The following is a 16,904-nucleotide window of genomic DNA, read 5'->3' as shown; positions in this document are numbered from 1 at the left end:
ATACTGTGACACATGGAAGACTATTGTACAAATTGGAGCAGTATGGCATTAAGAGCAAGTTGCTACAATGGATAAAAGGATGGTTACGTGAGAGAAGAGAGAGTGGTTATCAATGGACACTGCTCTTCATGGGCTACTGTTATTAGCGGAGTCCCCCAGTGTTCAATGTTGGGACCATTGTTGTTTTCGGTTACACCTTCATCAATATCATTGATGGAGGTGTAACGCTGATACACCTTCATCAATGATATTGATGAAGGTGTATCAGGGTTAATGTCTAAGTTTGCAGACAATATGAAGTTTGGCAAAGTTGTTAATAACTGTAATGATAGTACGTTACTGCAACAGGAATTGGAAAAGTGGAGCAGATGGGCTGAGAGGTGGTAACTGAAGTTTAACATTGAAATATAAAGTACTGCATATGGGTAACAGTAACCCCAGAGTAATGTATCAACTGGGTGGTACTACACTTATGGTTTTGGAGAATGAAAAGGACCGGGGGAGTAATTGTGCAGTCAGATATGAAGTTTTCTGAGCAGTGCAAAAAGGCTGCAAGAGTAGCTTATGGTGTCTTGTCAATGATATACATAAATTTTGCTAGCAGGGATATGGAGGTGATTGTCCTCTTGTATAAGGCAATGGTCAGGCCACACTTTGAGTTCTGCATACAAGTCGGGAAGCCTCATTTTAGGAAGGATGTAGAGTTGCTAGAACGAGTACAGAGAAAGGCAACGAGATTTGTGAGGAGAATAAAGGGTTGGTGTTACCAGAAAGCTTAAGTTCTGAAAATTGCAGCTTCTGGAGACTAGGCACCTGCGAGGTGATCTAATTGAGGTGTATAAGGCCTTGAAGAGATTGAGCAAGCTCAATGCTAATGGGATTCTTCCTCTTGTTCAGATTACTCATCTGACAGGGCATAAATTCTCCTTTACCCAGCGGGTAGTTAATAGTTGGAACAAACTTCCATTTGTTATAGTGGAGATCAGCAACTTAAATAAGTTCAAGGCAGAACTAGACAAGTATTTGGAGTTAATGGATTGGTAAAACAAGAAGTTTTTTTTTTTGAGCTGATGCTATATAAGCTTGCTTTCTGGCATCATATGCCCTACTAATGCTAAATCATTATGTACACAGACAATATAAAAATTCTGACACCTACTGCTCCAAATAATGACCTTTAAGCCACAACATATATTAATAACAGTCTTATCATCAACGGCCTTTGTAGACGAGTGGTTAGGAGCGGGAGTGCAGTAGCACATGCTCTTTGAACAGACCGGGGTTCAAGCTCCTGATTGCTAAATACGGCCGATCTTCCAACCCACACTGGACCACCGTGGCAGAATATGGTCCATTTCCCTGAGCATAAATTGTTGAGGAGGCTTCCATCCTGCAGTGGGTTGATAATAGCTGCAGTTTATCTTTTTTTTTTTTTTTTTTTTTGGTTTTATCAACATCACCTCATTTCTTTTGGGGAGGGGATTAATTGATAGTACCTTTTGGTGTACTGTCGATTAACTCTTCCCCACAACTCTGACAATAATAGCTGTGATGCTCAATGGAACCATAATATTAGTCACTACAGCCCATTCAGACTTGAGAATAGTATTTAACACAAAACTTCAGTTTCATGCTCATGCAGACAAGATTACATCCACAGTTGCCAGTCTTTGATGGACAGCTAAACAATGCTTTATGTCAGTGATCTTCAAATAATTATGAGATATGTTGGAGTAGTAGTCTATATTCCACTCCTATATACTGCAAGAGTGTGGGCATCAGCAGCCCACAATGAAGAAGCTGATCCTTGCTTAGAATTCTGGCTTCTTAAATTGGCCAACTGGAAAGCTTGTCTCCCACCACAGGACACAAAAACCTCAAGTACTTCAATTGGAATGTAGCAACTACTGATATTATTGAAAAACTGGTGACTAGCAGCCATAGTTAAAATGGTCACAGACCAAATCCCAAAACTATTCATATGGGATTTGTGTTACTGGTAAATATCCTGGCCATAACTCCAGTCAACCCAAATGCTTTGCACAAAGCACTGGAGATGTCATCTAGTGCAGGGGTGGCCAACGAGTCGATTGTGGGTTTATTTTCGGTCGATCACGACGAATTTTAAATATACAGTCATCCCTCGATTTGCCTGTCAGGTATACTACCAAAATTTTATATTGTGCAGCAGGTATCGCTACCTGCGCGTTATTTTATTTATTTTTTTTGCATGATTGAAGATTTCATTGAAGGAGAAACACATTTCACCATAATAACATAAAATACCAAAGAATTCCAGACTGTCGGTATTATTGCAAATGCAATAAGAATAAGTTTACTACCCATTTATAATTAGATTGTACTAACAGAAAAGCCCAATAAACCAGAAAGTGCAAATTGTTTTTATTGTTTTATGGTCATAACCTCCAGAAATAGCTTTAGAGAAATATCACAAAGGCATTCAAAACTGATTCTTATAAGGATATAACCAAACAGAGCAATAAATGGTGATGTGTTTGTCCAGTTATTTTGGAAACAACTTTCTCATTCGGGAATCCTCTTCATCAATTATCCTACGTTAGCTGTTCAGACAGAATATTTTTCCGGTTCGCGCAAATTAAAGTGTTTTAATCGGTAAGCATTGCTTTTGTTGATTTAATAACTGGACATTACTTATATGTTAATTTAATACCTTTTGATTTAAAATGAATACTACGAAAAAGAGTAAAACGTATAATTTTCATCAAGAGTGGGAACTAGAATACTTTTTTGTAATGGTGAAAGAAAAATGTTGCTGTTTGATTTGCAATGCTTTCATGGCTATACTCAAAAAAAAGGAAACTTAGAAAGGCACTTCAATGCACTCCATGGTAAATACCAATTGGATTTTCCACCGAAGAGTGACCTTAGAAAAAATAAATTAGAAGAACTCCAGTCAACCCAAATGCTTTGCACAAAGCACTGGAGATGTCATCTAACACAGGGGTGGCCGTCAGGTATATTACCAAAATTTTATATATCAAAAATAAAATTAAGAGTGCCCTTCAAGATCTGCAATTATCTCGAAATACCGTGATGTGACGCATCGAAAAAAATGAGTAAAAATGTGAGCGAACAATTGCGTGCTGATATTGCTAACTGTTTGGCCTTTTCTTTACAACTGGATGAATCTACAGATGTCAGTGATACAGCTCAATTGCTCGTTTTTATTTGTATTGTTTTCGATGATTCTGCCACTATAGAAGAACTGCTGGGTATGGTTTCGTTAAAAGAAAGAACTAGAGGTCTTGATATCTTTAACTCATTCAAACATTTTATTGAAAAAATTAAATTACCACTATTTAAGCTTGTAAAAGTAACAACAGATGGAGCTAAAGCAATGAAAGGGCATCTTAATGGATTCATCGCATTGTGCCAAAAGGATGATGAATTCCCAGATTTTTTGAGTTACCACTGTATCATCCACCAAAAAGTGTTAGCCAGCAAAAGATTAAATACTAAAAGTGTTATGGACATCGCTTTCGAAATCATGAATTCCATCAGAGGACAATCTCTTCAAAGGAGACTTTTCAAAATGCAACTCAATGAAAAAGAACAAGATCTGATATTACATACAGATGTGAAGTGGCTAAGTCGGAGTAAGTTTCTACAGAGATTTCGAAATTTTCTGAATGAAATTAAAAAATTTGCTAATCAAAGGGGAGATAATTATCAGCAGCTACAAGATATGGAGTGGTTGTGTGATCTGGTTTTTTTTGGCAGATTTTACCAGTAAATTAAATGATCTGAATTTGGAATTACAAGGAAAAAATAAAAATGTGGGTGACATATTAGTATTTCTGCATATAAATATCAATTTTTAGCAATGGCTAAGGATCTCAAAGAAAAAAAAATTCAACCATTTTGCAAATATGCAAGATCATTTGCAAAAATATCCAGTTTTTGAATTTAATAGTGAGAAATATGTTTCTGAAATTGAGAATGTTGTGGACAATTTTGAAACCAGATTCAGTGATTTTAAAACAATTGAAGAGATTGTTCAATATATTTCTTATCCGTTAATGTCAACTTAGATACAAAACAAATTGCAAAAAAATCACTGCGATTTTTCACATGGAGAAAATACTACTTGAAAATGAAATCATTACATTGTGAAACGATATCTTCCTAAAAGCCAGCTCAGAAAAAGAGTTTTGGAAATATGTTTTCCAAGAAAAGTACCCAAATGTAAAAAAATGCAGTGAACTTTTAAATTCCTGTTTTGGTTCCACATATCTAAGTGAATCGGCCTTTTTGTATTTGAAACAAACAAAGAATCGCTGTGCTCTTACAGACTTGCATAAAGAAGATTCTTTATGGTTGGCCTTATCACGGTATGTCCCCAATTTTGAAATTTTGGCAGATGACATGAAGACACAAACTTCGCATAAATTAAAATTTTAAATACACATGATTTTAAAATAAGAATTCTGAATTGTATAGAATTTTAAAATTTATAAACAGCATTTTTCAATATGTGTTGATTAATGCTGAGTGTGATAATGAAAACCTTGTGCAATGAAATGGTAGATCACAGCACATCTAACAGAATGCTTCCTACCAAATCAAATGCTAAGTACAGCACATTGATGTCAACTGAATACATTTTCCAAAAATAAAACCTATGAGAAAGAAGTCTTAGCTTGCCCATATGACAGAAATCAATAAGAGTAAGAATGTGCTTCCTCCTGTACCACCTGCAAATCTTTCCAATTTGTTATGAGAATAATATACTGGAAAAAAGGTTGTTCCTCTTGCCATTTTTGTTATATATATTTCAGAATACTATGCTTTGTAACTAATGTGCCATACTACAGTATGTTAGACATGAACAGCAGTTTATAAAGTACTGGAAATTTTGTCACCGTGTGGAATAACAAAAGATTTTTTTTAATGTGGGTCACGGCTAACAGTCATCAGGAAAAAAGACAATGATGACTGTTAGCCGTGACCCACATTAAAAAAAATCTTTTGTTATTCCACACGGTGACAAAATTTGCATGCTGAGTGTGATAATGAAAAATTGTAATGTAAATATTCTGCATCATGTGAGGAAACATTATAGCATATTAATTTACTTTTATATCGAGTGTATCAAATTAATTAATTAGATTCAAGTTACTGCATTTGAGCAGCAGTAATCCCAGAATAGGTGGCGAAAAATGAAAAGACCTACGAATAATTATACATTCCAATATAAAGTTTTTTGAGCAGTGCAGTCAGGCTTCTAGAACAGCCCATGGGTCCCCCCATCAATGATTAGGCCGTATCTTGAATACTGCATGCAGATCTGGAACTTTATTTTAAGAAAGACGTTCATCTTTTGGAAGAGGTGTAGAGAAGAAAAACCAAATTGTTCTGCAAATTGTAGCACTTGACTTGTGAGACCGGATAAGTTTAAGGTTTTTAAAAATCTGTTGAGTAAACTTCATGGTGATGGTATTCTTACTCTTTCTCGGACAATACACACAAAATGATATAAACTTAAATTGAAAAAAAAAAAAATGGATGCATGAAAATTTGCTTTTGGCCCAAGGGTGACTGATCATTGGAACAAATACTATCCCTGGTATTGTGGAAGTGGGTAGTTTGAATAAATTTAAGGAAGAATTAGACACACTATTAGAGGAGATGGACAGATGAGGTGGGTACTATTTGATTGGCTTATGCTGTATAAGCTTGCTTCATTTACCACTGCTACTACTAATAATAATAATTCTAGAGAGTTTCATAAACTGCTGTAAAATATGAAAAACAGGAAATATATAAATATACAAGTGAACTTACTTTCATATTTGTCAGCCCCCATAAAAATAGTTATAGGTGGTGAAACAACTAAAGAAAGAAAACATATTTCAATCAATTATACTTTATGGTAGAACACTAAAATAATTCATAATATACATAAATTAATATAAGAATATCAAGTTATAATTCTATGAACAAAATTAAGTATTACTGAATTCGAAGTGCACAAAAAAAAGGGGGGGGGAGGGGAAAAAAGAGATGGATATGAAATATAATGCAACCTCGATATAACATGCCTCTTCATACCACCATTCATTCAGATATGCCAAAGTATGATCATGTCCTTCAAATGGAATTATGAAAAAAAAAAAAGTAGTTGTTCAGAGAACTAAAAGTGAATATTAGAGATCCTACTACTACCATATTTCCAAGAAGAAAAATTGGATATATTCATTTTGCTATATTCAGTTGCAGAGTAATTTTTGGAAACAACAGGACTTGCAAAGTCAGACTAATTACCGTAGATACCCAGTTTCTCCCCTTAATTAGAGATACAATAGAAGAGTATATTAGTGGAATGCTAATTGCAAACAGCTACCATTTGTGAAGTGCATTACATTAGTTGCAAACAAAATTTATTTTGCAATACGTAACATCTTGTCTTCAACTAGAAGTTACAGGATGCCAAAGGGTAGCAAAGGAGTACTGATAAATTGGGGTAATTTTGAAAGCACAGGCACTTAAATTTCAAAAGCTACTTGGCAGAGATGATGATACTTTAAAGCTTCTGAAAGGTGGCTTTGGGGAAGGAAAGAGCATTATGGGATATCCCAGGTTAATCTTATAAGTGAATCTGCATCTGGTGACATCACAGATGAACAGTTGTACTACCGTGACAAAAACGTACTGTAAACTAAAGTACATGAATAATATACATGAACTGACAAATGATTTATAGAGAAATCCTGTGTCTTCACTTTGGCACTATGATAGGCCGGATAGCGTGGTTTTGATCTAGTTTCTCAAAAATTAAAAATTATAGGGCATGAGAAATAAACAACCAGTAAAATTAGTAAATCAGAAGGACTGAAGTAATGGCCACCAAATGAAAAAAATTATTTTGTAGGGAAAAAAAAAAAAAAAAAAGCTAAAACATTACTGAAAGATACAATATAGTTCCAATAGGTCTCTTACCTAAATGCACACCTGGTTTCTGGGAGCACCGACAAGAGGTAAGAATTTAATCTCTTTGTAATCATTTTAGATTTTCTGTTTTCTATTGTAACAGTAACTTAAAATTTAATACTTTACAACCATAATTTGTAAACTATAATTATAATATTGGTGATATTGTAATTGTAAATTCGTAACTGTAATTGTAATATTCTAAAATATTCAAATTTTGTAACTATTTCTATTTTTATATTCCCTCAACAGCTTTGTCTGATGATGGATATCTGATGATGGTAACATATCCTAAACCTCATATTAATGTATAGTAATGCAGGTGAACAGCCTAATAGACTACAGTATTAATGTTCACGTGGTATAAGAGTGATTTTAATATAATTAGTATTAGTATTAGTAACGGCCGTATGGTGCAAGAAAGCCTATGGCTTATGCTGCACCAGCCAAAAAAAAAAAAAACAAATCCGAACAAAACAATGATAAAAACAAAAATTAAATAAACAAATAAATAACAATAATTAATTAATAAATAAAAATAATAAAATGAAAGAAAAAATAAATAAAAAGGAAATTAATCCTATCATCCTATGCGCTTCCCTTACCCGAAAGTACTATCCAGATGACCTTTGAATTTCCTCAAACTGTCGGCCTCTACCACCCATGAAGGCAACTTATTCCAGTAATTTATAACTCGCTGGCTAAAATAAAACTTCCTGCAGTCCAATCTAAACATTTCCCCCCGTAACTTGAATTTATGTCCCCTAGTTCTAGCATCATTTATAATCTTGAAAATTTTGTCCTCATTCATTTTACTGATGCCTCTCAGAGCCTTAAACACCTCAATCAAATCTCCTCTAAGGTGTCTAGTTTCCAAACTCTGCAACCCACATATTCGAAGTCTTTCTTCATAAGGACGCCCTTTTGCCGATCTCACCAGGCGAGTTACCCTTCTTTGCACCCTTTCAAGAAGCTCGATGTCTTTCTTTAGGTGCGGTCTCCATACTTGAACACAGTATTCCAAGTGTGGTCTAACATAAGCCTTATATAATGGGATTATCACGTCCCTATCTCTACTTGCAAAAGTTCGATAGATCATCGATAGAACACCATGGGCCTTCCTTGCAACCTGTTTACAATGCTCAGAGAATTTCATGTCTGACCGTATCGTAACACCCAAGTCCCTTTCCTCCAGTACTGGGTTTAGTTGAATTCCACCAAGTGAATAAGTTATTTTGGGATTACTGTTTCCCAGGTGTAATACCTTACACTTTGTTGGATTACAGCACAGCTGCAATTTTTCTGACCATTCTTGAAGTCTATCTAGGTCTCTCTGAAGAAGCTCAGCTTGACAGTGATCATTAACTACTCTACCAATTTTAACATCGTCTGCAAATTTAGACATCACGCCCTCTATCCCTTCATCAATGTCGTTTATGAAAATTAAAAACAACAGTGGTCCTAATACTGATCCTTGGGGAACCCCACTTCTTACATCAACCCAATCTGAGGAATAGCCATTTATCACAACTGTCTGCCTCCTGCCCCGAAGCCATACTTCTATCCATCTAGGGATTTTCTCAGTGATTCCAACCTGTTCTAGCTTATAAAGCAACCGCTCATGTGGGACTGAGTCAAAAGCTTTGCTGAAATCTAAATAAACAATGTCAAAATTATTCCCTAAATCCAGCTCGTGAGTGACCCTTTCGAAATAGCGAACCAGATTTGTTAAACATGATTTTCCCTTTACAAAACCATGCTGAGTATCCTTGAGAATTTCAATTCGATCCAAATGATCCTGAATTCCACCCTTGATCATTGCCTCCATGATTTTCCCTACTATAGTCATTGCCTACATGACTTTCCCTACAATAATAACATTATTGAAAGAGTTATGAGTGGCAAAACAAAATGCAATATATTTTGTGGGAGTGGAATTCCAGAAGGAATGATCTGTGGTTGAATGAAAGAGGAAGAAAAATTGCATTCATTTGTAGACTCCACAGAAGGTGAAATAGTCCTCCATAGAAAGAAAACTAGACTTTGTGAAAACAGTAATGTGGACCAATACATATACAAGTGGTTTACACAGAAGCATAGTGAAGGAGTACTAATAAATGGGATAATTTTGAAGGCACAAGCAGCTAAATTTCATAAACATACTTGGTGGAGATAATGACGCATTTAAAGTTTCTGAAGGGTGGCTTTGGAGATAAAAGGCTCGTAATGGACAATCCCAGGCATCTGGTGACACTATAACAGCAGAAGTGTTTTCTGAATTTCAACATACTGTCACTCATGGTGGTGAATTCACAGATGAACAGTTGTACGTCTGTGACGAAACAGCATTGTATTATAAAATAACGGAAAAAAATAAAAAATTAAAAAAATTTTACACATTAAAATTTAAAAATATTGTAGGTACGTTTATATCTGGCAGACGAGACAGTAATTGGGTCAGGTCGCTTTTACTGCACAGCTTGTGTACTAAACTACCTTTGTAATTGTAATCCAAAAATTGCACATTACATCGACTGTATACTGCTGCACCCACCTACCTACCTACCTAAATACTAGGAAACGACAGCCAAATGGCTGTTATCCGTTACGCTCCATGTTTGGATCCATATTTCGCATGGTGGGACATTTTTTGTAATTTTTTTATATACTAATAATAATAAACAAAGAATTTAAAGGTATCTGACCTTGAACCAAGAAAATTTTTCGCCTGTGTTTATTTATTTATTTATTCATTTATTTATTTTTATGTGCTACACTAAAAATATTTAAGGGGTTCCGTTAAGTTGTACAAAATATAAAAGGGTTCTGCGACTAAATTTAATTGGAAAATGTTGCCATACAGTGATGTTTTACATGCTTGTCGCTCCAATGAATTCATCTGAATAGATAAGTATTTTGTCATTTTTTTCTCAAGATATGAACATCATGACAACACAAGTGGCTGTTCAGTGATTTTCAACGATTGTTGCCACTGGTCGCTAATTAGATAAACTCTGTGCTTTCTGGAATTACTGGACAGTGCACTGTTCCCTTCAATTTTATTTTCTTACATAACTATTTAGTCACATGCTCCACTACCAGAACTTACATTTAAGAGGTGCTTTTTTTTTTTTTTTTTTTTAACTGCTATTTTTATAGGATAACATAATTTGTAATATTTCTAATTGAGAAATATGAGTTCTAACATGGATGGTAAGAATAATACTATAAGAAAACTATAATATTATAATTATATTATAATTATAACAAATAGTAAAATATATTATATTTTAGTATTATAATACAATAATACTAATATATTATATTTTAGTATTATAATACAATAATACTAAAAGTAGCATACTTTCTTTATCATTAACAATCCTGCAAACCATTGTATCATCTATATTTAGCCTGATATACCTTCATCGATATCATTAATAAATACACAAAATAACAATGGGCCCAGCACTGAACTCTGGGGGATTCCACTAATAACATTAGTCCATAGAGCAGTGTCCATTTATTACCATTCTTTGCCGTTTCCCACTCAACCATCCCTTTATCCATTGCAGTAACTTGCCTTTAATGCCACATCACTCCAATTTGTACAGAATTCTTCCATGTGCAACAGTATCAAAAGCTTTCCTGAAATCCAAGTACAGTAATACCCCGAAGTTACGCGATAGGTGGGTCCGACGAAAATCGTGTAAGTCGAATTCGCGTAAGTCGGGGTAAAACTTTGCATATAAATACATATAAATTTTACTTAATTGGGACCAAGGACTAACAAAAACACTAGTTTAGAAGAAAAATATTAATAAAATTGCAGTTCTTTATACATATTAATACAAAATATGTATTAAAAAAACAAATGACTTACGTAAAAAAGTTATTTCGATGTCGATGTCTTCATAAAATCTAACAAATTCGTCTGACGACACAGCGCCTTCTTTTTTTCACGCAGAATTTCTTCGTAGCAAGCTAATAATTTTTTTATTCCTTGCTTTGTAGCTATAACGCGTTCTTCGTTGGAGTCTATGTTTTCTAAAATTTTTAAGCCCTTTACAACTGAGCCCTTTTCAATTTTCAACCTGTCGAGTTTGCAATTGTCATGCTTTTCGCCGTTGCTTCATTTAGGCCTGTAGCACGTGCAATATCACATGGTCTTTCATTTCGCTCAAAGCGTTTCACAATTTCATATTTTTTCTCTATCGACAGAGGCGGACTGGCCGTAAGCCTTACCAGGGAAACCCCGGTGGGCCGGTGTGATTTTGGCCATAAACCATAGTATGAGGCCACTATAAATTTTCCCGGGTAAGAATTTTTGACCCAGTCCGCCTCTGTTTATCGATAATTGCTTTTCTTTTTCTCTCTGAATCTGCAGTGTCTTCACCAGGACGCTTCCTTTTCACACCTTTTAATTAAGTATTTTACTCATTTTTAGGGAATAAAGCACAATTACAAAACGAGGAGGCATGCTTGATACGCATAAACAAAGCTGCGCGCATGTAGCAACTGAATAAACAACACCATAAAGGCAGAGATACACTATTAACACCTCACATTTCTAGGGGTTACTACCATAAAACAATAAAAATCCAGTTGTGTTTCTGCTAGTGAAATCTGTTATAAACTGGTAGTAAACTCGATCTAATTGCATTTGCGATTATACCGATAGCTGGAATTGTGTTGGTTTTTACGTTATTATGGTGAAATGTGTTTCCCCTTCACTGATATAAAAAACATAAAAGCAGCAAAGTTGAATTTTGTTCATCTTTCGCTCTCATTCTCCGCCGTCACACCGTATATCGATAACATATGAAAAACGACCTTGAAGATAGTGGGTGGCAGCGTTGCCAAACGAAAAAATCAAGAACCGCGTAACTCTGAGTTCGCGTAAGTCGGGGTATTACTGTATATGATATCAAAATTATTTTTTGCATCCAGTTCCTTTGTGACCACATCGTAGTATCCAATCAAATTGGTCAGACAAGACTTTCCCTTAAATCCATGCTGTATCTGAACTATTACTGCAGTCTTGTCTAGGTGATCATGCATCACTTCTTTAATCAGTGACTCCATTCTTTTCACCCTGAAGTTAAACTAACAGGTCTATAATTATTTGCGTCACCCTTTTGAACCCTCTTTGTGAATTGGGGATACATTTGCACATCTCCAGTCCATGGGAACCTCCCCTGAATCTAAGGATGCTCTCATAATTATGGCTAAGGGTTTGCTTACTAACCTCGCTGCCTCCTTCAATACAACGGGATAGATTCCATCTGCCCAGGTGCATTTTTTAAGTTTAACTTCAACAATTTCTCCTCCACTTTGCTGTCCATTATTACAAAATTATTTTTTATTTTTTATTATTTTTTTTTTTTTATGTGAACCCCAAACACGAGAGGTATTAGAACCTATAGTACTTAGTACCGTGCTTGGGTTAGAGGTTGAGAAGACGAAAGAAGATATTTGTTGACATTGGACTTGAACTTCTGTAGATTGTAATTTTCAGGAAATACGTATGAAGGAAGGTTGTTCCAGAAAACGGCAGTTGAATGAATAAATGAGGAAGATGAAAAGTTGGTTCTGTGGGTTTGAAGTTGGACAGTAAATGGATGTTGGCTGGTGGCGGCACGTGTTCGGACTGTTTTGAAAGAGAGAGCGGGAATTATAGAAGCCAATTCAGAAGAACAGTGCCCATGGAAGTATCTGTAAAAGAGGCAAGCAGCAGAAACAGTGCGTCTATGAGAAAGCGAGTGGAGAGACTCTGTTAGAGATGAGTCATTAATTAACCAAACTGCCCTCTTCTGAATGGAATCAAGAAGCCTGAGAGAGGTTTTGGGGGCATCACCCCAAATGTGGGAACAATATTCCATGGCAGGGCGGATTTGCGATTTATACAGAGTGAGCAGCTGTTTGGAAGAAAAGTAACGCCGAGAGCGAAAGAGAAAACCAAGTTTTTTAGATGCAGAGGAAGCAATATTTGTAATGTGCTTGTGCCAAGAGAGAGATTAGAAGTCAGGGTAATCCCCAAAAGAGATATATCCTTTTGCCTAGAAATTGGAGTGTCACTAAAGATAATAGGAGCAGAAGAATCCTTTTTGCGAGATATAAGACAAGACTGAGTTTTAGAAGGGTTGAAATCAACTAAGTTGTCTTTGCCCCACTGGAGAATTACCTGAAGATCGGCATTTAAGGAATATAGCAGATTTTCGAGAAGTTGAAGCTGATTGAGCAGGACAAGATTTCTCAAAACGGAAAGTTGAATGCAATGTGCTATCATCGGCAAAACTATGGATAGGATTTCCAGTCAATGGAAGAAGGTCATTGATATACAAGAGGAAAAGAGTGGGGGAAAGAACTGAACCTTGGGGGACACCGGCATTAGTGGAGAAGTTAGAAGACAGAGAGCCATCTACCATCACCCTCAGTGAGCGATCAGAGAGAAAACTGGATAACCAATTACAAAAAACAGTTGGCAAACCATAAGATGGAAGCTTGTTTAGAAGACCTTTATGCCAAACACGATCAAAAGCCTTTGAGATGTCAAGAGCAACTACTTGTGTTTCACCGAACCTTTCCATTGAAGTAGTCTATAAATGGGTAACATAAGACAGGATATCACCAGTGGATCGACACTGGCGGAATCCATACTGGTGATCGTTGATAAGACGGAAGGTTTCTAGGTAGTTTAAGAGTTGGCGGTTAATTCATTTCTCCATTACTTTAGAAAGAGTAGAAGTAATTGCAATGGGACGATAATTGGATGGGAGGGATTTGTCACCCTTTTTAGGAACTGGCTGGATATGAGCAAATTTCCAAGCAGAAGAAAAAACACTTTTGGAATAAGAAATGAAAAAAGGCGGCAAAGAATAGGAGTAAGTTCAGGAACACAGATTTTGAGAACAAGTGGAGAAATACCATCAGGACCTGGAGCTTTCTTAGCATCAAGATTCATCAAAATCCTTCTGATATCCTTTTGACGGAAGACCACAGGAGGCATTGAATGAACCGTGTTGGGAATGGTGGGAAGTCTTTTACCAAGTTCATTAATACATGAGCTGGAAGAAAAATGGGATGCTAGCAGGTCAGCTTTATCCTTGGCTGAAGTGACAACAGAACCATCTGGTTTGGACAGAGGTGGAAGCAGAGATGGGCAAAAGATGCGGCCAATAGCTTTGGCAAGAGACCAGAATGCTCGGCTACCATTAGGGCAAGAAGCAAGTTTTCTACTCTTAGCCTGTTCAAACTCTAGTTTGGACTGATTAATAACTGCTTTACAATTGTTGCGAGTTTTGGTGTAGGCAGAAAATGAAACTGAAGAATTAGAAACAAGCCAACTACGATATGCAACATTCTTCTCTTGAATAGCCTTAGCACATTTATTGGAAAACCAAGGTTTAGATAAAGGATGAGATTTTAAAGTGGAGTGTGGGATAAAGGATTCCATTCCTGCAAGAATAATTTCACTGACACGATCTGAGCAAACGTTGACATCAGAAGTTTTGAAACAGTAATCCAACCAAGGAAAAGAAGAAAAGAAGTCACGCAGGTCATCCCATTTTGCATTCTTGTAATGCCAAACAACACGAGGTTGGGAATAGCCATGAGATAAAGGTTCCATTGGAAAAGAGACAATCACCAAGTTGTGATCTGAAGTCCCTAAAGGACCTCTCACTTCGACCGTGTACTTAGAAGGGTTGTTTGTAAGAAAAAGATCAAGCGTATTGGCTGTATGATTAGGATTGTCCGGTATTCTTGTAGGTAAATGAACAATCTGTGCTAGGTCATTAGTAATTGCAAAAGTCTCAGCATCTCGACCTGCTGGGTCGGTGTGACTAGAAAAGGGAAGCCAGCTGGAGTTGTGAACATTAAAATCACCAAGGAAAATTACCTCACTGTTAGGAAAGTTGGACTGGAGAAAGTCAAGTTGCAACGAGAGGAAGTCAAAGAGCTCCAAGTGATTAGTGGAGTTGGGAAAACGGTAGAGACAACAGATGAATTTGACACAATGAGGTAGAGAGATTTTAAGCCAGAGAAGATCGAAGAGAGGAGATTCCAAACTGCCAAGTCTCTGACAGGGAATATCAGAACAGACATATGCACAAGTACCACCTTTGAGGCGAAAGGAATCATACAGCGAATAATTTGGGCATCTGAGATGAGCAGTAGTTGAATTAACCGATAACTGAGATTCTGTCAGAAAAAGTACATGTGGTTTGGCAGACTGCAAGTGAAAATGGACATCGTTGAGATTAGAATTGAGACCACGTATATTTGTGAAATGAATTAGGAAGTCCTTGGGAGGTTTAGATCTTTTCGCAGATAAGCTTGTTCTATTAGTCTGACAATTCATGGTGTATTCAATAGTAAGAAAAAGTGGGTGGGACATGCTGTATGAAGTAATGAAATTTCTGGATATGGCGTACATGTGGTAAGAATATACCCAGATCCTTGACATAACGTGGCCCCAACAATGCTTCCCGCATACACACTACTCGGACTCCCTCCAGTCACTATCTGGCAGAGTAGAGGTAGCAAGATTATACACTAGCTGATCCGGAAGCCTCCTAGAGAGTTACCAATAGCCGGCCGCTAGTTACCAACTAGCGGCCGGCCTGCGAAAACCGTTTTAGAGCTGTACCCTCGAAATGTAAGGAATATTGGATCTCGCCACGACGTTCATCATAACCTCAAAAGTATCAATCATACTGCATGATGGAAGAGATAGGGAAGGGTTGACCGGAACTTAGCTCTAGAGACTAAACATGGGTTCCACAACTTCAAGCCTCCAATAAGCAAAGCGGTGGTATTTCACCGGTTGATGAGAGTCATCTACCACCCAGTACTGCCTGGTAACATAGAGGGGCTGCGTTCCTCCATGTGGTGTGGTGCCACACCTCGACCCCTGCTTACGTTGGTTCACACCTGGGTGGTCACCCACCATGTGCTTGTGCATGGAGGTTATACCCAGGATTACTAACAGTCCCACCATCGTGAATGTGCAAGCAGAGGATTTGGCTGTCACAGACCGTCCGGACTTCGCCGAAATTGGGTCCACTTGACTTGAGTGTCACCCGAATATCAGTTCCATCAGCGTTTTAGACTCCCAGGTAGCAAGTACAGCTTGTCTGACATATCTGAGAGAATGTCTGTGACAACCTCAAGGACCTTAACTCCCTGTCAGAGTTTAGTAAACTTCTATCCTCCCCTTCATTACAGAATTCCTCCTGTGGGAATGTAGATGCAAAATACTCATTCAGTTTGTCAGCTATCTGAGAAGGATCATCAACAATCAAACCACCAACATCAAATGGACCAATCGGATTCATCCGCTTCCTTCTAGAGTTTACATAAGTAAAGAAGTCTTCATTGTTTTTCTTTGTATCCTTTGCCAAGGATTTCTCATTATCAGCCTTCACTTGCCTAACCTTCTTTGTGACTTGATTACAGATTAGCTTGTATCTGTCATAGGCTTCTGTGTCACCTGCTATTTATATGCATCCCACGCATATTTCTGCTCTGGCATGAGCCTCATTAGTTCACCTGACATCCATTTAGGCCTAAATCTTGAACAGTATTTCTTAGTTGGTATGAAAAGCTTGGTAGCTACCAAGATTAATTCTCTGAAGGACTCCCATTTAGAATTCACTGTTTTTAACATCATCAGTTGATCCACTGTATAGAAATCAAAAACTGCCTGAGACCACTGTAGTCACCTTTACGAAAACAAAAACCTTTCTCTTTACCCTTGATGGTAGATCCATCTTCAAGTAAATCCCACATCAGTAGACTGTAATCACTGTCACCTAGTGGTTCCTTTATCTGCAAATTCCTAACGCATGCATCATCATTGCTGATAATCAGATCAAGAGTATTTCCCCCCAAACATGTTGCTGTAGAAATCAATCCTCCATTAAATCCAC

The 16,904-nt window shown here is 36.9% G+C and overlaps 1 protein-coding gene across 2 annotated transcripts in view; it reads right to left on the bottom strand.

Annotated features, from left to right (window-relative positions):
• LOC150087429 (coiled-coil domain-containing protein 25) overlaps positions 1 to 16,904 on the bottom strand; it is a 136,290-nt gene that overhangs the window by 57,630 nt on the left and 61,756 nt on the right. For both annotated transcript variants that reach the window (XM_090372066.1, XM_090372065.1), the window contains exon 2: positions 5,827 to 5,874. In XM_090372066.1, coding sequence (XP_090228192.1) covers positions 5,827 to 5,874 — 48 coding nt within the window. The remainder of the gene's footprint in view (positions 1 to 5,826; positions 5,875 to 16,904) is intronic.

The sequence above is a fragment of the Mastigoproctus giganteus genome, chromosome 4, assembly GCF_048544385.1.
Source record: "Mastigoproctus giganteus isolate SK-2022 chromosome 4, ASM4854438v1, whole genome shotgun sequence".
NCBI classification, from domain to species: Eukaryota; Metazoa; Arthropoda; class Arachnida; order Uropygi; family Thelyphonidae; genus Mastigoproctus; species Mastigoproctus giganteus.
Note: the sequence above shows the minus strand (reverse complement) of the source record. Positions and strands in the feature narration are given on the sequence as shown.